The 22,613-nt window shown below is 37.2% G+C and overlaps 1 protein-coding gene across 1 annotated transcript in view; it reads right to left on the bottom strand.

Annotated features, from left to right (window-relative positions):
- Positions 1 to 10,613: 10,613 nt before the first annotated feature.
- Positions 10,614 to 22,613, bottom strand: part of LOC150102668 (maltase A2-like) — a 58,865-nt gene continuing 46,865 nt past the window's right edge. The window contains exon 4 of the mRNA XM_090398891.1: positions 10,614 to 11,373. Within this exon, the coding sequence (XP_090255017.1) occupies positions 10,894 to 11,373 (480 nt within the window). The 3' untranslated portion in view covers positions 10,614 to 10,893. The remainder of the gene's footprint in view (positions 11,374 to 22,613) is intronic.

Here is a 22,613-nt window from a genome sequence, read left to right as displayed (position 1 = left end):
ATATCCTCGACATCAGCGCTCTTTTTTAAAGCTGTGGCATTCTTCCCTCCTGTAACTACTTTCATGTGTAACTCCCGTCTTATTTACATACTCTTCGGCTGCAGAGCACTCAGGTATATTTTAAATGCATTTGTTTTAAGGGAGAAGCAGGGAGCATACCCACACGTGGAGTGCATTATTGTTGACAAGATATTTAAAATTACGGGAAGGGCACAAATGTTTTATCCGTCTGCTACGAAATAAGCATAATGGACTGGAAATGGAGTCCGTATTAGCATTCGAGCATCAGGAATGGGCAAATGCATGAAGAATTGTATTCACGAGACAACAACTGTAATTGTTGGATGTTGTAGAGATTCTGGGAGATCTTTGAAGAATGAGATTACGTTTCTTAGCGATCTCATTAAAATGAACAGGATCGAATCATTATGGATTCTTAACTAGTGTCTAACTTCTGTTGGAATGTGCCCATCAACAAGCTACGTTAAATCGCGTATGTGTAATGATGCACATGAAGGTTGGTAAAATTGTACGTCACTAGATGGCGCAAATCTCATGCCATAAACGAGTTTCAAATGAAAATGTATAATTTACAACTTCACTATGTTATCAAATGTCATCGGAATTCCTCCACCAAATCTCCTCAAAAATTAAAATTCATTTATTATATTATAACATTTCGATCATCAATTTAATTGTTTAATCCAAAGTTGTTACCCCAATAAGTTCAAAATTATACCACCAGGATAAATACTGCGATTTAGTAGTGAAATGAACAATTGAAAGGTATTGGTGTAACAACTATCTTTCAATGGTTTATTTCACTACTAAATCGCAGTATTTATCCTGGTGGTATAATTTTGAACTTATTCAGCATCGGATAAGGAAAATAAAAAAAGTTTGGATATTCTGATAGTGCTGCGTGATGGCGCCACCAGCGATTCACGCTGTACGTTTTTTGTAATACGACACATTTCTTTAATTTCAAATCGGATTTGTTGAAGTAGGGTTTGTCAATACCAAACAAAAAATAAATACACTTAGAGCAATTCATATCTCAAAAAGGCGTAAATAAAACCCGTCTGGTGTGTGTAAGCAGTGATGGAAGTGTCGCCACTCCTACAACTAAAGAGGTTTGCAAGGGGTCGATAGGACAAACGGGGAGTTTGGTGTCACGGTTTTGATGACTTGGGGCTTATCTGGTGAGGATCTACGGATTCCACCAAGGCCTAGAGATGCATGAAATATTCATGGAGGAACGATTTCCTCAGATTAGGTGAACGCAAAGGCATATGTTTAACTTCACCGATGTAACAAGGCTCTCGTGCGTCGTCGTGCGGAGAAACAGAAATATTGCAGGTTTAAAATGAGTCACTATAAAATAGCTCCGTTTGTTCCGGAACTTTTCATTTAGAGCGCGATCGCTTAGTGCACGTGAACTATTAAAATCATCGGAAGATGGAGTTTTCAGTATAAATTAACGGAGCTTTTAATATTTGTTGTTGTTTGAGCACTTAGTTTATAATATAATAACTTGGAGCTGCACGACAGCGAATTGGCTCAGCGTTCTATGAAGTTTTTCCCTGATTTTTTATGAACTTCTTATCTTTTAGCTCAACGCAATATCAGAAATTGCTTTTAGAAAATTTCACTTGCGTACTTCAGGAAAGAAGAAATAAAGGTATAACTATAAGCTGTCATTAGATTATTTATAAACTCCCACATGGTTTTTAGCCTCTATTAATAGGTTAATTTAACATTAAGGAGAGCGTGAAGGTGTCTGTATTTGTGTGTTCTATGGTCGATTTGTCTGTAGGTGAGGAGGGAAACCCCCCCCTCACAGGCCTCGGCCCAAGATCGACTAACTTGGTACTATGAAAACGGCTAGAGAAAAAATCGTCGCTTTTTTATTTTTATTCCCCCCACGTGCGGATTTGAACTCTAGTCGTCCACATAGCAAGCGCCTGCCATACGCACTGCGCTACCGAGGTCCCTTATAGAACTTCCTTAAACGTCGTATATGTAGCGCACAGCGTTGCGGCAGACTTCGTGTTTCATACACGTGACGAATAATGACGGTGATTTATACTCTCATTTAGTTTTCTTGAAGTCCTTTTTATAGGAGACATAAGGAAACTCAGACAGAGAGAAAGATGTGCCTTATCCGGTCTCTTACGGAGTTGGATTTCTTGGTCATTATTCGTTTAGAATCACTGATCTATAGGATGGCACCTGTCACCGCTCTCGTCGTAATTTGAACAACTACAAATAAAATTAAAAATCTGGTGATACCAAAATTTTGATTGACCTTTAGTGATTCGCACTCTTGATAGAGCTGACTCTAAAAAAGTTGGCCGAAAACTGAAGCTTTCGTTGAATTATTTAGCTTGGAAGATGTCCAAATACCTCATCTACTCTGACTTTACTTAATTACTATAAATCGATAGAAATTTTATTTTTCGATCACATATCCTTTTCTGTCCCGCAGCATAAAAGTAGTGTGTGAGGAGAATAAGTTTAAGAAAAAGGACTTCGATTGACTTAATTAGGTATGCACTAGAAAGACCTCACATAACAACGAACTACAGATTTTAATAAGTTAGAATAGGTGTACATATTACTTGGTATTGAAAACCGAGTGACTTTTAGCAAGCAACTGCTTGTTAAAAGTTTTTCATCTACAATTTGATATTTTTATTTCACACGCTTACTCGTGTTTTCACGTCTTTTATTATCATCTCTGACTCTATCAGACGGTATTCGATATTGTAAAAGATAAATGTATTAATTTTTTGTTTAGCTTTCTTTGCAAAGAGCGGTATTCTTTTTATCTGTATTAAATTAAAACTAAAAACTCTGCATGTGCGAAAATAATGAAAGAAAGCAAAATAAATAAAAATGACGAATCGAATTGGGGGAAGAAAAAAAAAAACTTCGCCTTTCTATAAGAAAAGTGAAATGTGGTAGCCGTTGTTAAATTTAGTGCGCCAACTTATTCATTTTTGTAGTGAAAATCTATAAATACGCTGCGCTCTGTTTTACAAGCAGATTTTAGTTGTAACAAAGTCTGTGAGGAAATTTTCAATCATTTTTTTTCCCAAATGCTATAAATTATTTGTCCTTGAAAGTTATCTTTCAGTGGAATTATTATTTCGAATTTTTAAGCAGTTAATTGTGTTTTATTAGTTTGTAGATTTCAGGCAAATTTCTTAGACTAGTTAGGCAGATGTTTAAATGCTCATATCTTTATCCCTGAGCATAATATTATCTATGGAATATTATGCTACTATGGAAAACACGTACTTCACTAGTACGCAGGTCTAATTAAGGTAGTATCCCCAAGTGCAAAATAAAATCATCCCCATAATCCATTCACTTGATTGTCACTCAACAACTCTTCCTATTCTGAGAGCATTTCATTGTTAAATGACAGGGAAAAAAAGAATTATTTATTCCACTATTTGAATCCATTATTGAAACAACAATCAACAGAGATGTTTCATGTGTTCTGTTTAGTCAACATTGTTAACCTAACAATCACTATGAATCACGATCATATTATATAAATCTATCTTATGAAGGAGCATCTTCTGTTGCTCCTTTAAAAGATAGTAATAATCAAGATTCAGTTTACTCTTGAAGAAGCAACTATCCTTGCTCCTTCAGAATTGTAATAACTCCAGCTTATTCAGCTTTTATCACTTCTGCAACAAGTAGATTAAAGCCACTTTTTTGCATTCATAATAACGCGCAAATAAAGTTCGCTTTTTATGTACCTTAGTATCTTCAAGTAACTTTAGAACTACTTTTAAACATCGCCGTGGCGTTTTTCTGAGACACTAAATTGACTTGCACTAAGATGAAAATAATGCTCTTGCCCTGAGAAAGGCTCGTTATTGACAGAAGTTGGGAAGAAATAATAAGAAGTAAAGACCGTAATTTAAAAACTTTAAATGAAACAGGGATGACTTAATCGAAAAAGCTTGGAGAGAATAACGTCAACAGCGATGAGAGCGCCGTGATCTTTAACTGGGTCAATTCCTCCCCACACAGAAAACTTTTTTTTCCCCAATAAACAAAGTCTTGAGTGACGCATTTCAAACTAGACTATGTCCTGAGATAAACTAACTTCGGGGGGTATTCTTTAGCGACAACGCTGCATCCCAGTTGATTAAAGTTTAATGCTATAAAAAATAAAATAAACGAGGATAAGTAGTCAATAACTGCCCGTTACTTACCCCCTTCCATCCAATTGCTTCGACAAGAATGAGTTTCAACACTTTTTCGCTCTCGTGCAAGTTCGTGTTAGTTGAATAATGGGCCAATTAGGACAGCGTGTTTCAAGTATGACTGTTCTGTCAACAGTAACTCGGCTCACTTAACAATGATAACTTGGTAGCAGGTTGCCCTAGAGACAGCTATTGTTAAGTAACAATAGTCGCATCTTCTCCATAGATACCGAAGGCTTTCTCAAGGGGATTTCTCAATACTGCACTGCGCTTGTCACGTAATATGTCCAGTTACGAGATAAGATTGACTTCGGCCCTGATAAAATGAGTTCATTATTCACGAATAAATAATAAGATGGAGTTCAACGTCAGTTGCATTCAGGAAAAGGAATAGCATTCACTTGGTAAGTGTAGTCTTTGGTCTTAGATCTTGCGCGTTTGAAGCGCCCTTAGATCCGAACAATAAACTTATTCCGCTGGCTAACAATGCGACCTGCATTAAAATCCAGATAGATTTACCTTGTATGGACTACCACTTAAAACACGCACTCCTGATACTTGTATGACGTAACACGAACGTCACAAATTAACAATGGAAACTGTGATTTATTGTCGTTAATTCAGATTAAGTATATAACTAATTGGAGTAGCTTTATGTAGGGAAAACATTAATATGCATAGAAATTCTGCTCACAAACATGTTGTTCATAATGGAATCAGATTGTAGGAACGAGATTAAGGGTTTCCACACGATTTTTATTTAGAGTTCCCTGTTGAGGGGATACCCTCACGATTCAAGAAGTCGCACAGAATTCTAAATGAAATCCTTGACCAGATTCCACAGTTCCTGCAGTCTTGTTGAGAGCCAGATGTTTATTCATTTGTTCTATTTGATAATGCAGCAAATGCTTATGTATTGTTAGCCTGATGAAGCTATTTGATGTAGGGAGCGAAACGTGATGATATTAACTTCGCTTTATTAAGGACCATCAATCCGATAATTCTATACTAGCCAATTTGTGACCAAAATATTTACAAAAGAGTGAAAAACATGTTTTACCCTTCTTTCTACTTCATGTGGTGTGTAATGGAATACCAGGAAAAAGTCTCACGCTGCTCAGTTAACAATGCACGTGCTCTTCTAAAATGCATCTTTATTTGGTTATTCTCGCTCACGATGTCCAAAATTATCTTCCTTTGCAAAATGTTGGACACTGCGAGGTGAATATTGAGACGCTTCAGAACGTCAGTCTTATACCTTCCGCCTCATTAGTGTTTCATTCAAGCATGCAACTCCCCTCTGTAATTGGTCCAGGTGTATGTCGTATGTTCACTGAAGAATATACTCTGTTGAGTTGTGACAGCCTTTTAGTGGTGCCATTGTTAGAAATCACTCACCCAAGAGCGAAGCTGCTGATATTCGAAATATAACAAAAGATTCATTCTTAACATCTACTTGGACGTTACAGATGAAGCAGATCTCAAAGATCCTGCTCTTTGCTGTTTTTGTTTCATAGCAGGATCTTCAAATTCTGCTGTAAAACAATAGTAGCGATGTTTTCATTATTAGGAACAGGACATACTTCCTTAATGTACACAAAGAGGAACTAGTTTTTAAGTCTGTAGCGGTGTTTCTTTCGTCACATTTCATTCCCTGTTTCGAGTTAATACTATAAAAATGTATTCCATATTGGAGCATTGTTTCCATGCAATCGATTTTGCAAATAACTGGTATGAGTTTATTATACAGGGTGTTCGGGATAAATTTGACAGTTTCGTAAGGAAAAAGAAAATCTTCTTTGTATCTATTAAATTTAATGAATTGACAAAAAAACATTACAGGCAGAGTTAATTACAATACTATCAACAAGATTTACTCAAAATAACCACCATTAGCATCGATCACAGCTTCAATTCTGCTTCGGAACCTCGAACAAGCTGATGCTACAGTCTCCCTGGGAAGGGCCGCAAAAACTGTTTTAATTTTATCCATTAACTGGGCTTTTGTATTACTGGAAGTGCGATTGGTGTCTTTTTCAACTGCGCCCCATACAAAATAATCCATGGGGTTAAGGTCTGGGGAGTTTGGAGGCCAAACATTTGGACTGGTGAAGTCGTAGAAATTTTCAGACAACCATTTTTGACTTTTCCCAGAGGTGTGGCAAGGGGCCGAATCCTGCTGCCATACATACGGCCTACCATTGGCTACCCTTGTTATCAAGGGCTTGACTACAGTTAGCAACTCCACGAACAAAGCCCGAATTCCAATGCCAGGGTTCTTCAACACCTGTTCCTGCAGATTTGCGAGGAATTCTGCTGTACGAACGCAATCAGATCGTCTGCTAGGGATCTTTCTTCTTGCTACATCCTCGTAGTCACCATTGCAAGTCTCTAGTTCATGCCTGATTGTTTTTACTGTATTCAGGGAGCATTGGGCAGCAGTCGTAATATCCTTATTTTGATGGCGGGCACGAATCATCATGATACAAGTTATTCTCTTCCATGATTCAGGTGGGTTCCAGCTATCCATCCTTTCTGACATCTTGTATATGAATGAAGAAGGGTCCAAACTTTTAAATGAAGAGAAGTGTGTGTTAATACATGTAACTTACGGAAAAATATAATTAATTATAAATATGTCAAATTTATCCCGAACACCCTGTATTTAAATAAACTAATACGTTAGTTTTATTTAAATTAAGGGGATATTAAATCTCACATTGATTCCAATCTTTGAGTTTCTTATTCGGTTTTAAAACAAAGAGTTTCATGCCGAATGTAGTAAACTATAAAAGTATCGGCGAATACTAGCGTGAGCTAAAGCAAGTAGTCCTAGTACGTAGTACAATACATTTCCTAGGAAATGTAAAAACACATTTCCTAGGAAATGTATGCTGTTATTACATTATGGTGGGAGGTCACTACCCAGACCGGTTTCAGCCTTTTTTTGAGGCTTCATCAGTGAGTAGCTAGACCAATTAATACCAAAGTGTATAGCGAAAAGAACTTATATACTCTGCTATACGAGTTGTCAAACAGGTGCACCCATTAAGTTACTTAAACATAAAGAGCCAACAGGCTTCATTTCGGCGATATAAACATTATTTAAATTAAGGGGATATTAGTTCCCACATTGTTTCAAAACCGAATAAGAAACTCAAGGATTGGAATCAGAGCGTTTAAAACAATGTGGGATTTAATATCCCCTTAATTTAAATAATGTTTTAATGTTTCGCTGAAATGAAGCCTATTGGCCCTTTATGTTTAAGTAACTTAATGGGTGCACCTGTTTGACAACTCTTATAGCAGAGTACATCAGTTCTTTTCGCTATACCCTTTGGTATTATTTTGGTCTAGCTACTCACTGATGAAGCCTCAAAAAAAGGCTGAAACCGGTGGGGGGGGGGGGTTCCATGAGGCTCTGCTTGGTGGTGGGGTGAGCCTGTCGTTGAGTTGGGCGATCTTTCGGGATCGTCTTATTTTTAGAGCCCGTTTCACTTTTACATTCAAAAAAGGTTGAAACCGGTCTGGGTAGTGACCTCCCTCCATAATATAATAACAGCATACATTTCCTAGGAAATGTGTTTTTGCATTATGGAAAATACCTAAGAATAGCGATTTGAACTTTCCCCACCTTTGCAACGAGTTGCCCGAGATTGTACTACGACTACTGGCATTAGCTCACGCTAGTAATCGCCAATACGTTTATAGTTTACTATATTCGGCATGAAACTCTCTGATTCCAATCTCTGAGTTTCTTATTCGGTTTTAAAACAATGTGGGATTTAATATCCCCTTAATTTAAATAATGTTTATATCGCCGAAATGAAGCCTGTTGGCTCTTTATGTTTAAGTAATACGTTAGTATTTTAGATCGCATCTAACATTAATTATATATAGTGAGCAATTAAAATTTATAATTTTATTTAAGATATGAGTAGGATCCAACTACTAGCTTGAGTTAGAAACGTGAATGGGAACACAAGAAAATCCAGAGAATGTAATGTTGCAGTCTGTTTTACATAATATTAAAAAAAAAAAAACAAGATAGAAATAAGATTTTCAGATGGTGAAGTACGGCATACGCAGAGTTCCAAAAATCTTTCTTTAAATTAATATTTTTACTATTATTCACCATCACAACTAGTACAGAAAAAACAGGGTAGTAAAAATTATTCGCCACTCTATGGCTCAGAGCGTTGGTCCTCTTTGTATAGTTACGCGATTTTCAATGACATTTATGAGGCTTTCACGGTCAAAGGTATTCTTGTGGATCAAAAACCCTTTGTTTAACTGTAAAGTATAGAATTTTCTTGCATTCATGTGCTGGCACTTTGCTAATTATCATAGTCACTCCAACCCCCTCGGTTTTTCCCCAAAATGATTTTTCTTCTGTTTAAATACCACCATTAAGTCCATAACTCGCCCAACGTTCTCCGTTTATAATCCTCTTTGTATCTGAGAGAAAAAACGAGGTTATTTGCTTTAATTATCCAGCTAAATTGTTCTCATACTATCCATTAATCCTACCAACGCGTTTGAAGTTCTACAGTCATTCTCACTGTATGGTCTTATGCATTACACTCGTGTTAAGTTAGATGCCCTCCATGTTCTCATTGCTGACTATTCTCTCTCTTGAACTGGATTGAAACTCTTCATTCCACTCAAATTTCCAGCCTATTCTTCAAGGTGTTATTCTCCATCAAATGTTCCCAGGAAAAAGAAAAAAGAAAAAAAAAAACTCAGCATACCACAATACAAAAATTCCAGCTGTACGTACCGACACTACAGTTGCACAAGCAAAATCGAATTCCGCCTCTATAGGGCCGTGAAAGAAAATTTTCTTTCATTAACCGGCAATCATTCCATTCGCTCCATCGACGATTCCTATTACCTCTTACATGATCGTATTGCTCGAACATAAAGCTATCCACCTCCCACTGTGCTCGAAATAGCTCACTGCACGCGCATTTTTGTCTTTCACCAGAAGAATCTTAGATGCAAGTGAGTGGGTTCAAACATGTCCCCCCCGTTGTGCTACAGAATTCAGAATTAACGTATTTTGTTATCTTAATGGTCTTCTGTTTCCTATGGCAAGAAATTAGCTTGTATTCAGCTCAGCCTGTTTCCGAATTCAACCCGAATTAGAAACAGGAGTTGCCAATCTCCAGTGGAGTGAGATGATCCTCCTGATCTTCAGTGCAGACAAAAGTCCTTTCGTCTTTCTCACACCACTCCCCTATGATAATACCGAGATCCCCCCCCCCCCATCTGAGTTCAACCGTAGTTTCCAATGAGCTCGTTATTTTGTACGTCTTTTTAACGAGCACCTTAATTTCCCCCTTTCACTACGCCTGCTAAAAACATGAGCAGCTGCTAGTCATCATCCGTGCATTCCCAGTGTAGCTTAACTTACCAAACGAAATTCTCCTTCGTCCTCTTATTCCATCTAACTTTTCTCTCTATAATGTTCTTTAAAAAAAGTAGATCTCTTCTGAGCAAATTGCCCACAGATGGTACTGAATGGATGTTTCCAACTACGTAAGCTTCTGCCACAACTAAGTTGTATGTCCGTCCAATTGAAGATACCTTATTTTATATATATTGATTTTGAAATAAAAACCAATAACTTTTTTTTCTTAAACGTTTATCGCGCCATCTATTGAATAACTAGTAAAGTATTACCGCTTTCGAAATAAACCCATAGTGTTCTTGCAATTTCGTTTATTCATGCTGGAAACGATGAAACACAATCGTTCTTTTATAAAACAAACACTTAGTAAATGTGCACTTTCAAGATGATAATAAACTATTTTATGTTTTTGCTGTAAAATACATAAACCGGAAGTTCATCACATTTCAGAAATACTTCGTATTGCATTGTTTTTCGTCGTAAATTTTAATTTCATGATTCAGTGTTCCTGTATCGGAAGAAAAAAGTTAGTTTTTATTCGCAGTCAAATCACGTCTTATTAAATCTTACGAAGTTTTGTTATTTCTTATTCTGTTCGCTTTCAGAAAATTTCATTCATTTGACATAAGTGCAAGCTATCACCAGAATATAATTTAACATTAAGGAGAGTGTCTATATTTGTGTGTGTTCTATGGTCGATTTGTCTGTAGGTGAGGGGGGGGGAGAAACCCTCACAGACCTCGGCCCAAGATCGACTAACTTGGTACTATGAAAACTGCTAGAGAAAAAATCGTCGCTTTTTTTTTTTTTTTTTCCCCACGTGCGAATTTGAACTCCAGTCGTCCACATAGCAAGCGCCTGCCATACGCACTGCACTACCGAGGCCTGACAGAACTTGCTAACACGTCGTATATGTGGCAGACTTTCGTTTTTCATAATGACGATGATTTATACTCTCACTTGAAGAAAACTAAGTCCAATTTTTTTTTTAATATTTTGCAGAGACATAAAATGTTACAAATGTTTACAGAACGTTGAAAATACCAGCGAAATCTGACGTGAGACTGTGTGTGTGTGCCTGGCTGTCTTTAGAAACACTGAGCAGTAACTTCCCAGCAACACTTAGGACGGAATGGGCTCTCGAGCCATAACTTCTACCTTCTTTTTTTTTTCCGCTCTCCTGCGCATGGGCAGACACCAGCATAAGGAAACTCAGACATAGAGAGAAAGAAGGGCAACCAGCCAGGACGATCAGGTGGTTAACTCGCCAATAAAAACTTCGCCTCCATCAACGGTCAGTTTTTCAAAGGTGAAATATCCCGTCTTGGTCGAAGTGGAAGAAAAAAGAACTTGAACCTCGTAAAATATCTGAGACAAATCTCGAGTTTGTTCGTCTTCTCCGAAGTTGGCGTACAGGAGGAAGCGAGGCCTCCTGGGGTAATATCTTTCCAAGGCCAGGATGCACGCGTCCACGTGGTGTACTTTATAGTTGGGCTTGCGCACTCGACTTTCCTCGTCGAAGATGCTGTCCATGAACAGGGAGGCCGTCCTGTTCCGTAGTTTGATCAAGCGACTGATGATGGAAACTCTCTTCAGTTGTTTCTCCACGTTCAATGTGCCATTGGAAGAATCCGAATATACAGGTATCCATGGTGATTTTTTCATGCTGGTGAAGTTGCCGTATGTATTAGAGGACCACTGCATTGGATAGAATTGACCTCCTCGGAACACCTGAAAGAATTACGTATTGATTAGTCATAAACACAATAACAAAGATTACAATTATTGACTTCTCTAACACACGGTATTACTGCATTGTTTAGAATGTGATCATAACGAACCGAATTCATTGTTATGAGTCAAGAATCGTTTGCTTTAAATATGCTTCTCAATATAACATTGTTGTTCGTAAATAAGTCTCAAACAAGCATTTCCCACTTAAACAGTGCATTGTTTTACACAAGCCTACGGTGACACCTCATTTTTGTTAGTTTATATATTTACCGAAAAATGAAACGAGGCATTGTGCGTCAAATCTTTTTTTTTGTTAAGGGGCGGGAAGGGATCTGTTTATGTAGAATCAAGCTAAACCTTTTAAGTAATTGTTCACCACTTTAAATAGCTTCTACACAGCACCGTTGGTAGTTTGTCAATTGAACTATCGACATTTTCCTAATCGATCGGTAGAACGACCTACAAAAGAGTTGAGAGCGAGTGGGATGAAGAAATGTCCCGTCCGCTGCATGCAGTGGTTTCTTGCACACTTTATTCTGCAGGAGAGTTGCCGTTTTCTCCATTATATGCCTGCACGTTTAGCACTTCCATATCAATGATGCCATTAGACTGCAAACAGTTGGTCGCTTTGCATCAAATTAAAATCCATTGCTTACCTGAAATAGCTTAAGATGTACGCGATGCTAACTGGGGGCCTTTTTTTAAAATTTATTGTCGGGATTAGTTTTTTTCTTCTTCAGCATTAATTAAAATCGTTTCTTCCGAAACGATTCCCGCCCCCCACTCTGTAATTACTTAACGGCAAGCGAGATTTGGTCACGTGTTCTTCCCGGGTCACTATTTTATTTTCACATTTGTCATAGAAGTTGACTTTCTTTTTTTGCATCGATATCGGCAAACTTACTGATTTTTTATACTTTCTTTAACGATTGCAATTAAGATTATCGGAATTTTTTTTACTCTTAAACTCGACGGTTAAGATCACGTATGCCCGCACGGTGCCGAGCTTACACAAGCTCAAGAAAATAAATAGCTGAAGTTTTTATTATAGAAAAAAAAAAAAAAAAGATATTTCCAAGTAGAAAAATTAACGTCAATGCGGAATTTTAAAACTAATCTCTATACAAACAATGCTGATTAAGTTAGGAAAATACGATATGTTTACATACAGCAAGTTTGGAACTCTGACTAGTGCTGATGTTTTTTTTTTTTGTGGGGGGGGGGAGGGGAACTAAAAAAACACGGTGCCGTGTGGTTCCCCAGCTGACAGTGAAGAACGTTTATGTATTCAGAGGGATGATATTTATGGTAGTATCAGAGCAGCGTTAAGTGGAGTATTTAAATCCCTTGCATTCCGGGACATTACACAAGCCATTACTGAGGCTGACAGTATCAGCTGAGAGAGTCGAACATAAACCAAAAAGAGGCGCCTGGAAAGTTAGGGAATTACGAAAATTTCGCGTTTCTGTCAGCTCCTACAGGAGGCCATAGTTGGCAGCAGAGACGGCAAGTTTCATTATTCTATTTCTCCTGGGCTTTAAGCTTGGCCAGAAGTGTTAGTAGATCTTATCCTTAAATACCCTTCTCTCTAGACGCCTGCTTGGCGTTCTTCCAGATCATCTATCAAGGCTGTAATGGAGAGAGAGGGTGGCCACAGGTATAGCCTGATGTGCGAATGGAAAACGACTCTTTCCTTCTATTAATTTGACTCCGCCGGGAAGGATTTTTAGTGTTGTGCTTACCGGGCACACGCGTCAGGTGTCGGTGAAGGTCTACGAAGTGCGTAGCTTCGAGAACAGCAAACAGATGTCGTTGGTAACCGTAGAAACTACTCAGCTTCGTGAAAAGCTTTGCTTCTGGAGTAAAAAATGCAATCGACCGAACGATTCATGACCTTCGCATCGCTAATTAAAATCTCTGCCACGTCTGATCGCGTGGGATTTTTTTTTTTTTTTTTTTGCTGAATATTCACTGCTGTTGTGAGTGAGTTCTTATTTCATATCCGTCTCGTATGATTTTTAGTTAGTTTGTCTGTTCGCATCCCGTCTAGCCCCCCCCCCCCTTTATTGAAGTTGCTTTCCTGCTATCCGATTCCTCATCCACTTTCTATTAGCTGCACGTTTAATCTTCCTGCACAAAGATATCGAAAATTCAATGTTAACATTTTTTTTAAAAAAAAAAAACCCTCTGATAATTCTGAAATAGAACAGGAATGAGAAAAAGATCTTGGATATTTCCACGAACTCTATGCGATATCTTACTTATTTTTACCAGAGGATAATTATTTGAAGCGCTTTTCTTATGTCTCTATCGCTACAAAAATAATATTCAATACATTAACGCACATAATTTCGCTTTCAAAATGAACACCGATTCTCTGAAGTATTTTTCCACTTAGAAAAAGCCGTGATGTCGTTGAAGTGCAAAAGCATTTACTTTTCTCTGTGACGCTATGCAAAACATGTTAACTTGATGGTAAACAGCTAGAGAACATTAATAGCTTACGTGAGGACAGTGGATGGATTGACTGCATGCAATCTCCAACTTAGACTATATTAGCGCAGCAGGTGGCGCTGCTTTCGTTATTGAAAATCACGACTGAAGTAATAAATTTTAGTAGAAGGGATTAAAATTAACAGAGTAACGAAATGACTCGCGATGTAGTTGTCCACTAAGTCCTATAAATACGCAGTTGAAAAATAAAATAAACGACATTCCATCTTCAAAGTTTTGTGTGAAACCTACCAAGATCGCCAGAAGAATGTTATCTCAGTATATAAAACAATTCACATTATGACGTAGGTTAAAAAGCAACTTAGACCAGGTGTCAACAATAACTAAAAAAGGTGGTTATTTTTCTGATAGCTTGTGGACAGACTTTGAATTACTTGAAAAAGCAAGAGGACTTTTGTTAAAGAAAAAAAAACCTCATACATTTTGCTTTCTAGTTTGTACGTAAAAAGTGCATCGGATATCCTCACGGCTGTATGTCATTTTCTGGGCTTGTTTCAGTAATAATTCACCGATACTGGCGCCATAAACTTTTAATAAACATAAAGCACAACTTGGGCCTTGCGCATGCCAATACCACAATACTTCATTGTTGAAATAATCAATATAGACAACAATGCAGTGGAATTCTTCTATCTGACGTCATTATCTGTGGTGATTAATTTTTATTCTGAGTGCTCTGAATTTTTTTGCGCTCCGTATAGGTCTAATGTCCACTACTCCAGACAACGCGGTGTTGATTTCTTGGGGACACTTGTAACCACATTCGTGGTTTGACAAACATCGTATTTCTTGTTCATTTGCCGTTTTCTTCTCAAGTCGCCGTGTTTTTTCTCGTACTTCTGGGAGTTTCCCTTTCTTTCATTAGCGCCCGAACGACTACGTCAAGAAAGTAAACACAAGACGTTTTTATCGATGTTCACTAGCTTGCTGAGATCAACCGGCATCCCAGGGCCAAGGAGTCATTCTCAGATAGAGATGCGATAAATCAACACCGAGGGGTGGAGAAATCGATGCTAGCCGCATTCAGATAGCCCACAATATCTCGGTCAAAAGAGTTCTTTGTTGTATGATGAACACGCAGAAACTTACAGGTAAGGAGAAAACTTTGGAGCGTAGTTGGCAAAAATCTAACCCACGTGGACAACGTACATAGCAGTAAAGATAAGAAAAAAGCATTGAATAGAATACATTTCAAGTCAGCTATTTTTGGTTGCGCGAAGGCTGTCTCGACTATCGAAGAAATAAAATAGGATTATGGAACGGATTTTAAAATACAATAACCCAAAGGATAATGCACCACTAAATAACAGGATTATACTAAGACCCATTCATCTAGAATACGTTCAATAGTTGAAAATTGATACGTTATAAGCCGTACAATCTTCCTGAATTTTAAATAGAGATTTTCCTATTGACCGTTAAGGATTTAGTTTATAATTTAATACGGAATAGTTCATTTACCAATGAACTATCGGCAGCATTTTATATTGAGAACCGTTTACGTTATTGATATTCGATATTGTCTCAAGTCAAGATTAAAAATGTTGGTCTTAAGTCCCGAGCTATCGGGGGGGGGGGGGAATTGAGTTTATTTAAGCCAGCAGATATGCTCATAAATGAAAAGGAAGTGCAAAAAAAAAAAAAAATCAGCTAGTCACTAGAAGAAATCGTTTGCTATTTAAGAAAGAGAGAAGATTGAACTTTCCGTTCTTTTTTCTTTTTATTAGATAAATACAAAAAAAAAAAATAATAGCTGTAGCTATTGTGCATCGAAATCAGAGGTATTTGTATATGTCGAGTAGACTTTTTAAATCACGATGGATCGAGGGACAAAATTGCGGCACTGAGACATTGATCTGTGCGCAACCCGATCAATAGAATTTTGATTATCTTGAACTGGCAGCTTAAGCCGTACTGCGTGGGAAAGCACAGTCTGCTTTTATATTATTGGCTTTGCACACAATTCACACTTACATATTCGAGTTATTTCATTTGATGTATTAAAATGATTCGATTGGATAATTAACAAGTTATTTTCTACGTTAATGCTTATAGATAGCAAAGCCTTTTCGTGCCTTTGTTTAAAATAAAAAAAAAAAAATAGTAGACAGAATTAGAAATTCCCCAGAGAGATCGTATCGCAAGTAATACGCATGCGCAAAGATGACGTCAGCGAAAAAAAAAGTTGCACGCCAAGATTGTAGTTGCACAGATACTGCGAAAATTATGGCCATGTGGGAAAAGTTTCGGATTTCTTCTTGACAAAATATCTCTTAGACAAGCGACCGAGCATATAGGAGGGTATTTGGTGTGATGGGAGGTCGTTATGCTGCAATAGGCCACCGCGGAAATAAAGGTGCGAGATGCAGGAAGCTAACGACGTCGTTTTGCAACACTGTTGTCAAATCAATGAGACATAAGGGGTTGTTTATATTAGTGATGGAGACATATCACTCCGAAACAACTCTCTGCGTCTGTGTAATGTTCCGTCGTTATACCTCTAAAAGCAAATGCTGTTTTTGGTGACTTGGCCGTCATCAGAGCCACAGTACATGAAAAAAAGAAATGGATATTTTCTTTTTAGAGTAAGGCGTTAAGAAAATGTTGAGAAAGAGAGCGCTACTCTTGGAGAATCTCTGTGGCAGATAATACTGAGATCAGATCTTTAAATGATTGAATAGTAAGATATAAATGCACTGGGCTCTCATTATATTTCACTGGGCTCTCATTATATTTCATATGTTTTACTATCATAGCCTGAACGTGAGGTATACCGTACTTTTACATTTAGTGGGATAATACAAATGTATAGCACAGGACTTGGAATTAACTAAACTCTGTGAACGTTAATAATAATCGCATTAACAGAATCTTATGTAGATGAGAATTCTTACGTATTGAACATAACTCATTGTCGAAACTGCTTGTAAAGTTGGACTCATTTAGAAAAATGTCTTAAACTATACGGATATATTAATTTTAAACAAATCCCGACATTGATGATATTATATGATTAAAAATAAAATATTAACATAGTATTTTAGAAAAAGAATTCAATGCACCCTTCTCTGTCGGTATAGAAATGAGTCCCTGTCGACGAGCACTGTTTCAAATGGATTTAAAATTGAATTCACCAAGAAAGAATTATTTGAAACTGTTGCTAGGAATGTGCGTGTTTCAAAACTGATAACACCGATGGAGAAACAAAGTAGATGGTTCGAGAGCGAAATAAACTGTAGCTGCAGTGAGCGTGCTAGATGAAAGCATCTGCGTTTAAATGTAATCGCTCTTTGGAAGAGATTGTCAAGACAAATTACTGGAATGTAGTAATACTTTTAATACGAGAAAATGCTTAGAGTACACTGCTATCCTTTTGCGGATGGATCGGGAAAAAAAACAAAACTTGAACTTAGTTTCAAAGTCTGTATATTACATTAGGATGTTGTACCATAGAAAAGTAAATAGGAGAAAAAATATGTTAGGTGATTTCGAATTTATTATTTCCAAGTATGATACTCGCTGGACAATTATGTGAAAGAAAGGGGGGGGGGGGTGATGAATCAAACCGCCCTCTTCTGACGGGAAGAATTTTTAAGGAACATCACCTAGACGTGGGATGTATTTATGGACGAATCTGTGATTTGTACAAAGTTGTTCAAAACTAAATATCAAGAGAGGAAGAGAAATATAATTTCTTGAATGTTTTTATGGCAAGGATTAGAGATGAGATATTCCAAGATTTGTCCAAAGATTGGGTATTGTGAAAAGAAAACCATAACCGCTGATTGGGAGAGACAATGTTGAGTTTTTCTAGCATTTAAGTGAACAAATATATATGAGAATCCCAGAAGAAGAATGGTTTAAAGATTAGAATTTATGATTGCAAAAGTTTTGTTGATTTGGATAATGCAAAGTTGGGCAAGTAAGAAAGATGAGAAATTGGCTACAAATCCAATCTTCGGCAAAACTGTGGATTGGATTTGCAGCCATATAAAAAGAACCATCTGGCACACCAGCGTTAGTTTCAAAGTTTGAATATAATATACGATCTGAGGGTTACGTTAGCGACCCATTTGCAGAAGTCAAAAGAGAGGTAGTTTGAAGAAACTCAAAATTTCCATGGCATTTGTCCAAAAATGTGTGATAAAAGTAAAACGATCCGCACAGTTGAAGGATAGTGAGGAAATCCATATTAACGCTGGCTATTTGTTGAGAGGTTTCCAGGAATTTTGCTTTGGTTTAGGATTGACTTAAGGGAGGCTGAACGATTTGTTATCCTGTCTAGAATGCACAGAGCCTTTGAGGTTTTTTCACCTGTAGGTAAGTTAGTCGCATTCATAGACGGAGATGTTTTCTCATCTCACAAAACAGGAAACCGGTCAGAAGAACACACGCAATTTCCAGATTGCAAACGACAACCACTAACCAGTCTTCAGAATAGGACAGACTGGAGGTGCAGTCCATCGAAGTAATTATGTATTTCGCGTCCACAAAACAATTTGTTTAAAATGCAAACCAAATTGATATTTGCAAGCCCTTCGAGTATGTCATGTCATATTCTGCATTAATAACGATATCTAACATGCCAGGTTTATGTGTACCACCTTCCGAAAGGTCTTAATCGTATCGTATATTAGCATTAGGTGAATACATAATCAGAAAATAAAACAAATGGTGCTTTTATAAGCCGCTTCAGGCCTCCTGTAGTAATCAGCGTGGTCTCATACTAAGCAATAAAATGTTCTGTCAGTGATTTATTAAACCCATTAAATAATCCAAGCCAGATCAGGGTTCTAGATGTTGATCTCTTACTCATGTACAAGAATTAAGTTTAACGAATCAACCAAGATTTATTATGTTAGTACTTGAAATAATTCTGAAAATACTTACGAAGTGATGTTCATATTATCAATTGCTTGTCTCCCTGCACTCTTTCCAAATAAAATATTTAATTTTGACTAATTAGCATTCCGATGTTATTTATTTGTGCGAACTTTAAAAACTAAATTGGCAACTTGGACAGTATTCGAATTAACATTTTTTTCTCTTACGGATAAATCAAGTCCTGTGCGTGAGTTCTTGATTGTAGAAATACCTTCGCGTGCTCGACATGTCGAGAGCACACCTCCCATTTCTTACCTTGCAAAGATTGGAATCGAAATTCGAGGCGCACGGAGAGGATATTTTCTACGAATAACAACTTGAAATCGTATGTTCTGTGCGACAAAATGAGCCCACCGCTGTCTAGAAAATACAACGCAATCAGTTTGAATTGTAGCATTTTACATGCACAGAGAGAGAAAGAAAGAAAGAAAGAACATCCGTTTGGAATTTTTCCTTCTTTATTCCATCTTCTGGTCGTACTGCATCCAGAATAATGATTTAATGTTTCCTATGGTTGAACTCATTTGTTTTAGGCATCATTTCTCATTTTAATCGCCGAGGATCGAAAAATTCCTGTTGGCGATTGTAAAACAATGTGATTGTTTTACAATCACATTGACGCCTCAATAATTGTTACTATAAACTTCTAATTACTCTCTTTCTAGGTTATCAGGTAGTGAACAATATTTTAGCATTGTTGTCAATCCATTCTGTATGTAAATCATACGTCATAATCTATTTGAATGTAAATGACGTAATAATACGCAGATAATCAATTGTTGATGAGTGTCCATTTTTCTTTGCAAATATAATTCAAGTTCAATCAGGCAAACAAGACTTCCTGCTATTAGTTACCGTAATACAATTTGATGAGTCACTTAACAATGAGTTCCATATCTCAGGGTTGTTAATGAGGATATCAGTGACGTCATCATTTTTACTATTTTTTTTTACAAGACGGTATTAGTGGATCTAAGAGGAAAAATTACTTTAATGCACGTAGTCCGCAATGAAAAGTCACATCATAAATTAATTGTAAGGAGCAGAGTCCCCGATGCAATCTCCCAGGTCGGGTCTCGAGGCTGTAATTCATACCCTTACGGACGGGACGTACTAGTAATGAAGCATATAATTAATCCTTTTAGACCGCGCGAAAGAGGGGGTTCACTTCTATGAAACTCCACGCATGCACGTGTCTCGATAATGTATTAGCGGTAGAGGGTAATTACCCTCTTATTTCCCTATTATTCGTGAACCTCGCAGATAAAATAGATTCCTTGTTATCTTTTCTTATGAGGTTGTGACAAGCAATGTATTTTAATGTCGGTGATGGATTTTGTCTCGTAGATGTGGCCCCTGGTTTCCGATATTCCTCCCATCCATCACGCCTTGAGGGGTGCGCCTGTTCCGTGTTTCCCTATCCACAGGGACAGTCGCAGATATGACAGCGGCTGTAATTTGTTACGATGATGAGTGGTTGGTGATTTGGTCTGTCTAAATGCATTCATTATTTTGTAACAACTGGCTTCCCACGTGTGTTATGACGTTGGTTGCTACCCTGTGATTGTACGGATATGTCATGAAGAGCTTTCATTTTTATGCATCGAAAACACAGAGGTTCTTCACCGAACAACATATATGCCTCGGATAAATCTAATAAACATTTTTATAAAATCTAAAGGAAATTAACAATGCACTCCAAAAATAAAAGATTTTATTAGCTGCGCCGTACCATCTTTGAATAGCACGTCAGTTGATGTATTATGGCTTAAATGCAGTGGCAAACATTTACTGTAGATCTAAGGAAAAAATGATTATTTCGTTCTTGACTACGTTAACAGCCACTTGCTACCAAACGAACCTGGAGCCGTTCTTAATGTTGCCATGGAAACACAGAAGTGTATACTTTTGACCAAGTAACCTGTTCTAGCCTTTTTCTTTCCATTTTCGATGTTCTTATAGTCTTAGTTGGGGTACGTAGATCTCATATAATCCGGTCATTCTGACGGCCAAAACAGGGTTCGAAAATCTTAACTGCTATTATGTCTCGATCTTCTGCAGAGAAATCGCAAATCTCGCAAGAAAAATAAGCAGCTAATGGCGGCTTGCAGCTCATATCAGATTATGGAATGATGCCAATAGATTTTGGTTTGCAAATAAGAAATTCTCCATTCTGGCTAAGAGATGTAGCAGCACTAGAAATGCTACTAAATAAAATATCTTCGAGTCATTTCAATATATATTTTATGATATCTATAAAAAGTGTGTTTCGCACATACCCTTCCGTTAATGTAACTATCCTATTTCATTAAACGCGATATCAGCAAAAAAAAAAAAGCAGTAGCATTAATGTATGATTCCACAGTCTTCGAATCTATGAACTAAGTTGAGGTTACTTTTTTCGGAAACTAATACTGTATAATGCTCTGCTTTTGAACTTACATTTGTGAATTTCCTTAGATAATAGATGATGTTCATCGTCCGGTGCGACACTACCAAACTCGAGGTCTAAAGTGGCTTCAAATAGTACCGTGTGTGGTTTTTAGAGCAAAGTTCACGTTTTTTTTTTTGATAATTAAAACTGTTTCCATAAGGACTTAAAATTATTATTATTAGACATCTCCAGGGAGTCCAAGACTCATCGAGAGAGGGCACCTGCACTACAGCTCTGTCTCCGCCACTCAATCCACCAACTGACCGCAACTACACCAACGCCATCTACCGCCGACCACCACTAGTATTTCCAAAGACAAATATCCATGCCCACGGCGGGATTCGAACCCGCAGGCTTTTGGCTGGAGAGCGGATATGCTAACCACTCGGCCAGCCAGGCTGGTGAACATTATATTGGGACATTAGAGAGATTAAATACAACCAATCGTAAGTGAATAACATTCATACGTTTTTCTTTTTCGTTAAAAAAAAACAAACAAACTTGTTTTATCGAAGCTTAACATTCGAAAACAGTTTCGAAATAATCCGTTTTTTTTTTTTTTAATTTTTATTCTCTCAAAAAAAGTATTTTTCCATTGCTATATATTGAACGTAATATCTGCAAAGTTCTGTTTCTGGGATAAATCAATAACACCATTAAAAATATCACGGGTAAGAAGGTCAGTGAGGCTACGGAGCGCGAGCTGTCAAATAGCATATCGAACCCCATCTTGACGAATCAGTAGCTCGATTTCTTCTAAGAACATGCAACTTTAACATATAGCCTACGTCTGGGAAAGAAGAAAAAGTTTGTAATCTATGTCCGATAAGACAATGCAGATATACCTGCCAATCGATTGAGTCCTTGGGAAATGATTTAAATATAGCAACGAAATTTAAGAATCAAAATAGGAAATTCTACTGGCAGCGAGTTTAAAACATTATGTAGCCAAAATGAAGAAAAGATAATGGAAATAGTTATGAGAACTTCTGATTTTTTTTTCTCATCCGTGAAACTAAAGATGGCGCTGTCTGTACTCGATTCAATAATACAGTCATTTCTTTCTTTTCGCGTGGAGAGAGAGAGAGAGAGCCTATAGCGAGCGCTTTCTAATTATTTTTTTAAGTTAATGAAAAGATTAAATTATAACAAAAATAATTTATCAGGTAAACAAGAGACGACCCTTAAGACGTGGATACATTTCTAAGGGAATTATCAATTAGCTTTACAAGTAAAATGAAAAATCTAAAACGCAGTGCGGAGTAGAAAAACATGTTTGGACCGTCTTAAACAAACAAACAGCAGTCTCTAATGAAAGACTCTCAGCTTTCTTAGAGGTTTTTTTTTTGTTTGTTTTTTTGTTTTCTAAATCACTAAAGAGAAACAAGTTTGCCCCAGGGAAGTA

Source organism: Typopeltis vanoorti, chromosome 10 (assembly GCF_054136105.1).
Source record: "Typopeltis vanoorti isolate ZY-2024b chromosome 10, IOZ_Tvanoo_1.0, whole genome shotgun sequence".
NCBI classification, from domain to species: domain Eukaryota; kingdom Metazoa; phylum Arthropoda; class Arachnida; order Uropygi; family Thelyphonidae; genus Typopeltis; species Typopeltis vanoorti.
Note: the sequence above shows the minus strand (reverse complement) of the source record. Positions and strands in the feature narration are given on the sequence as shown.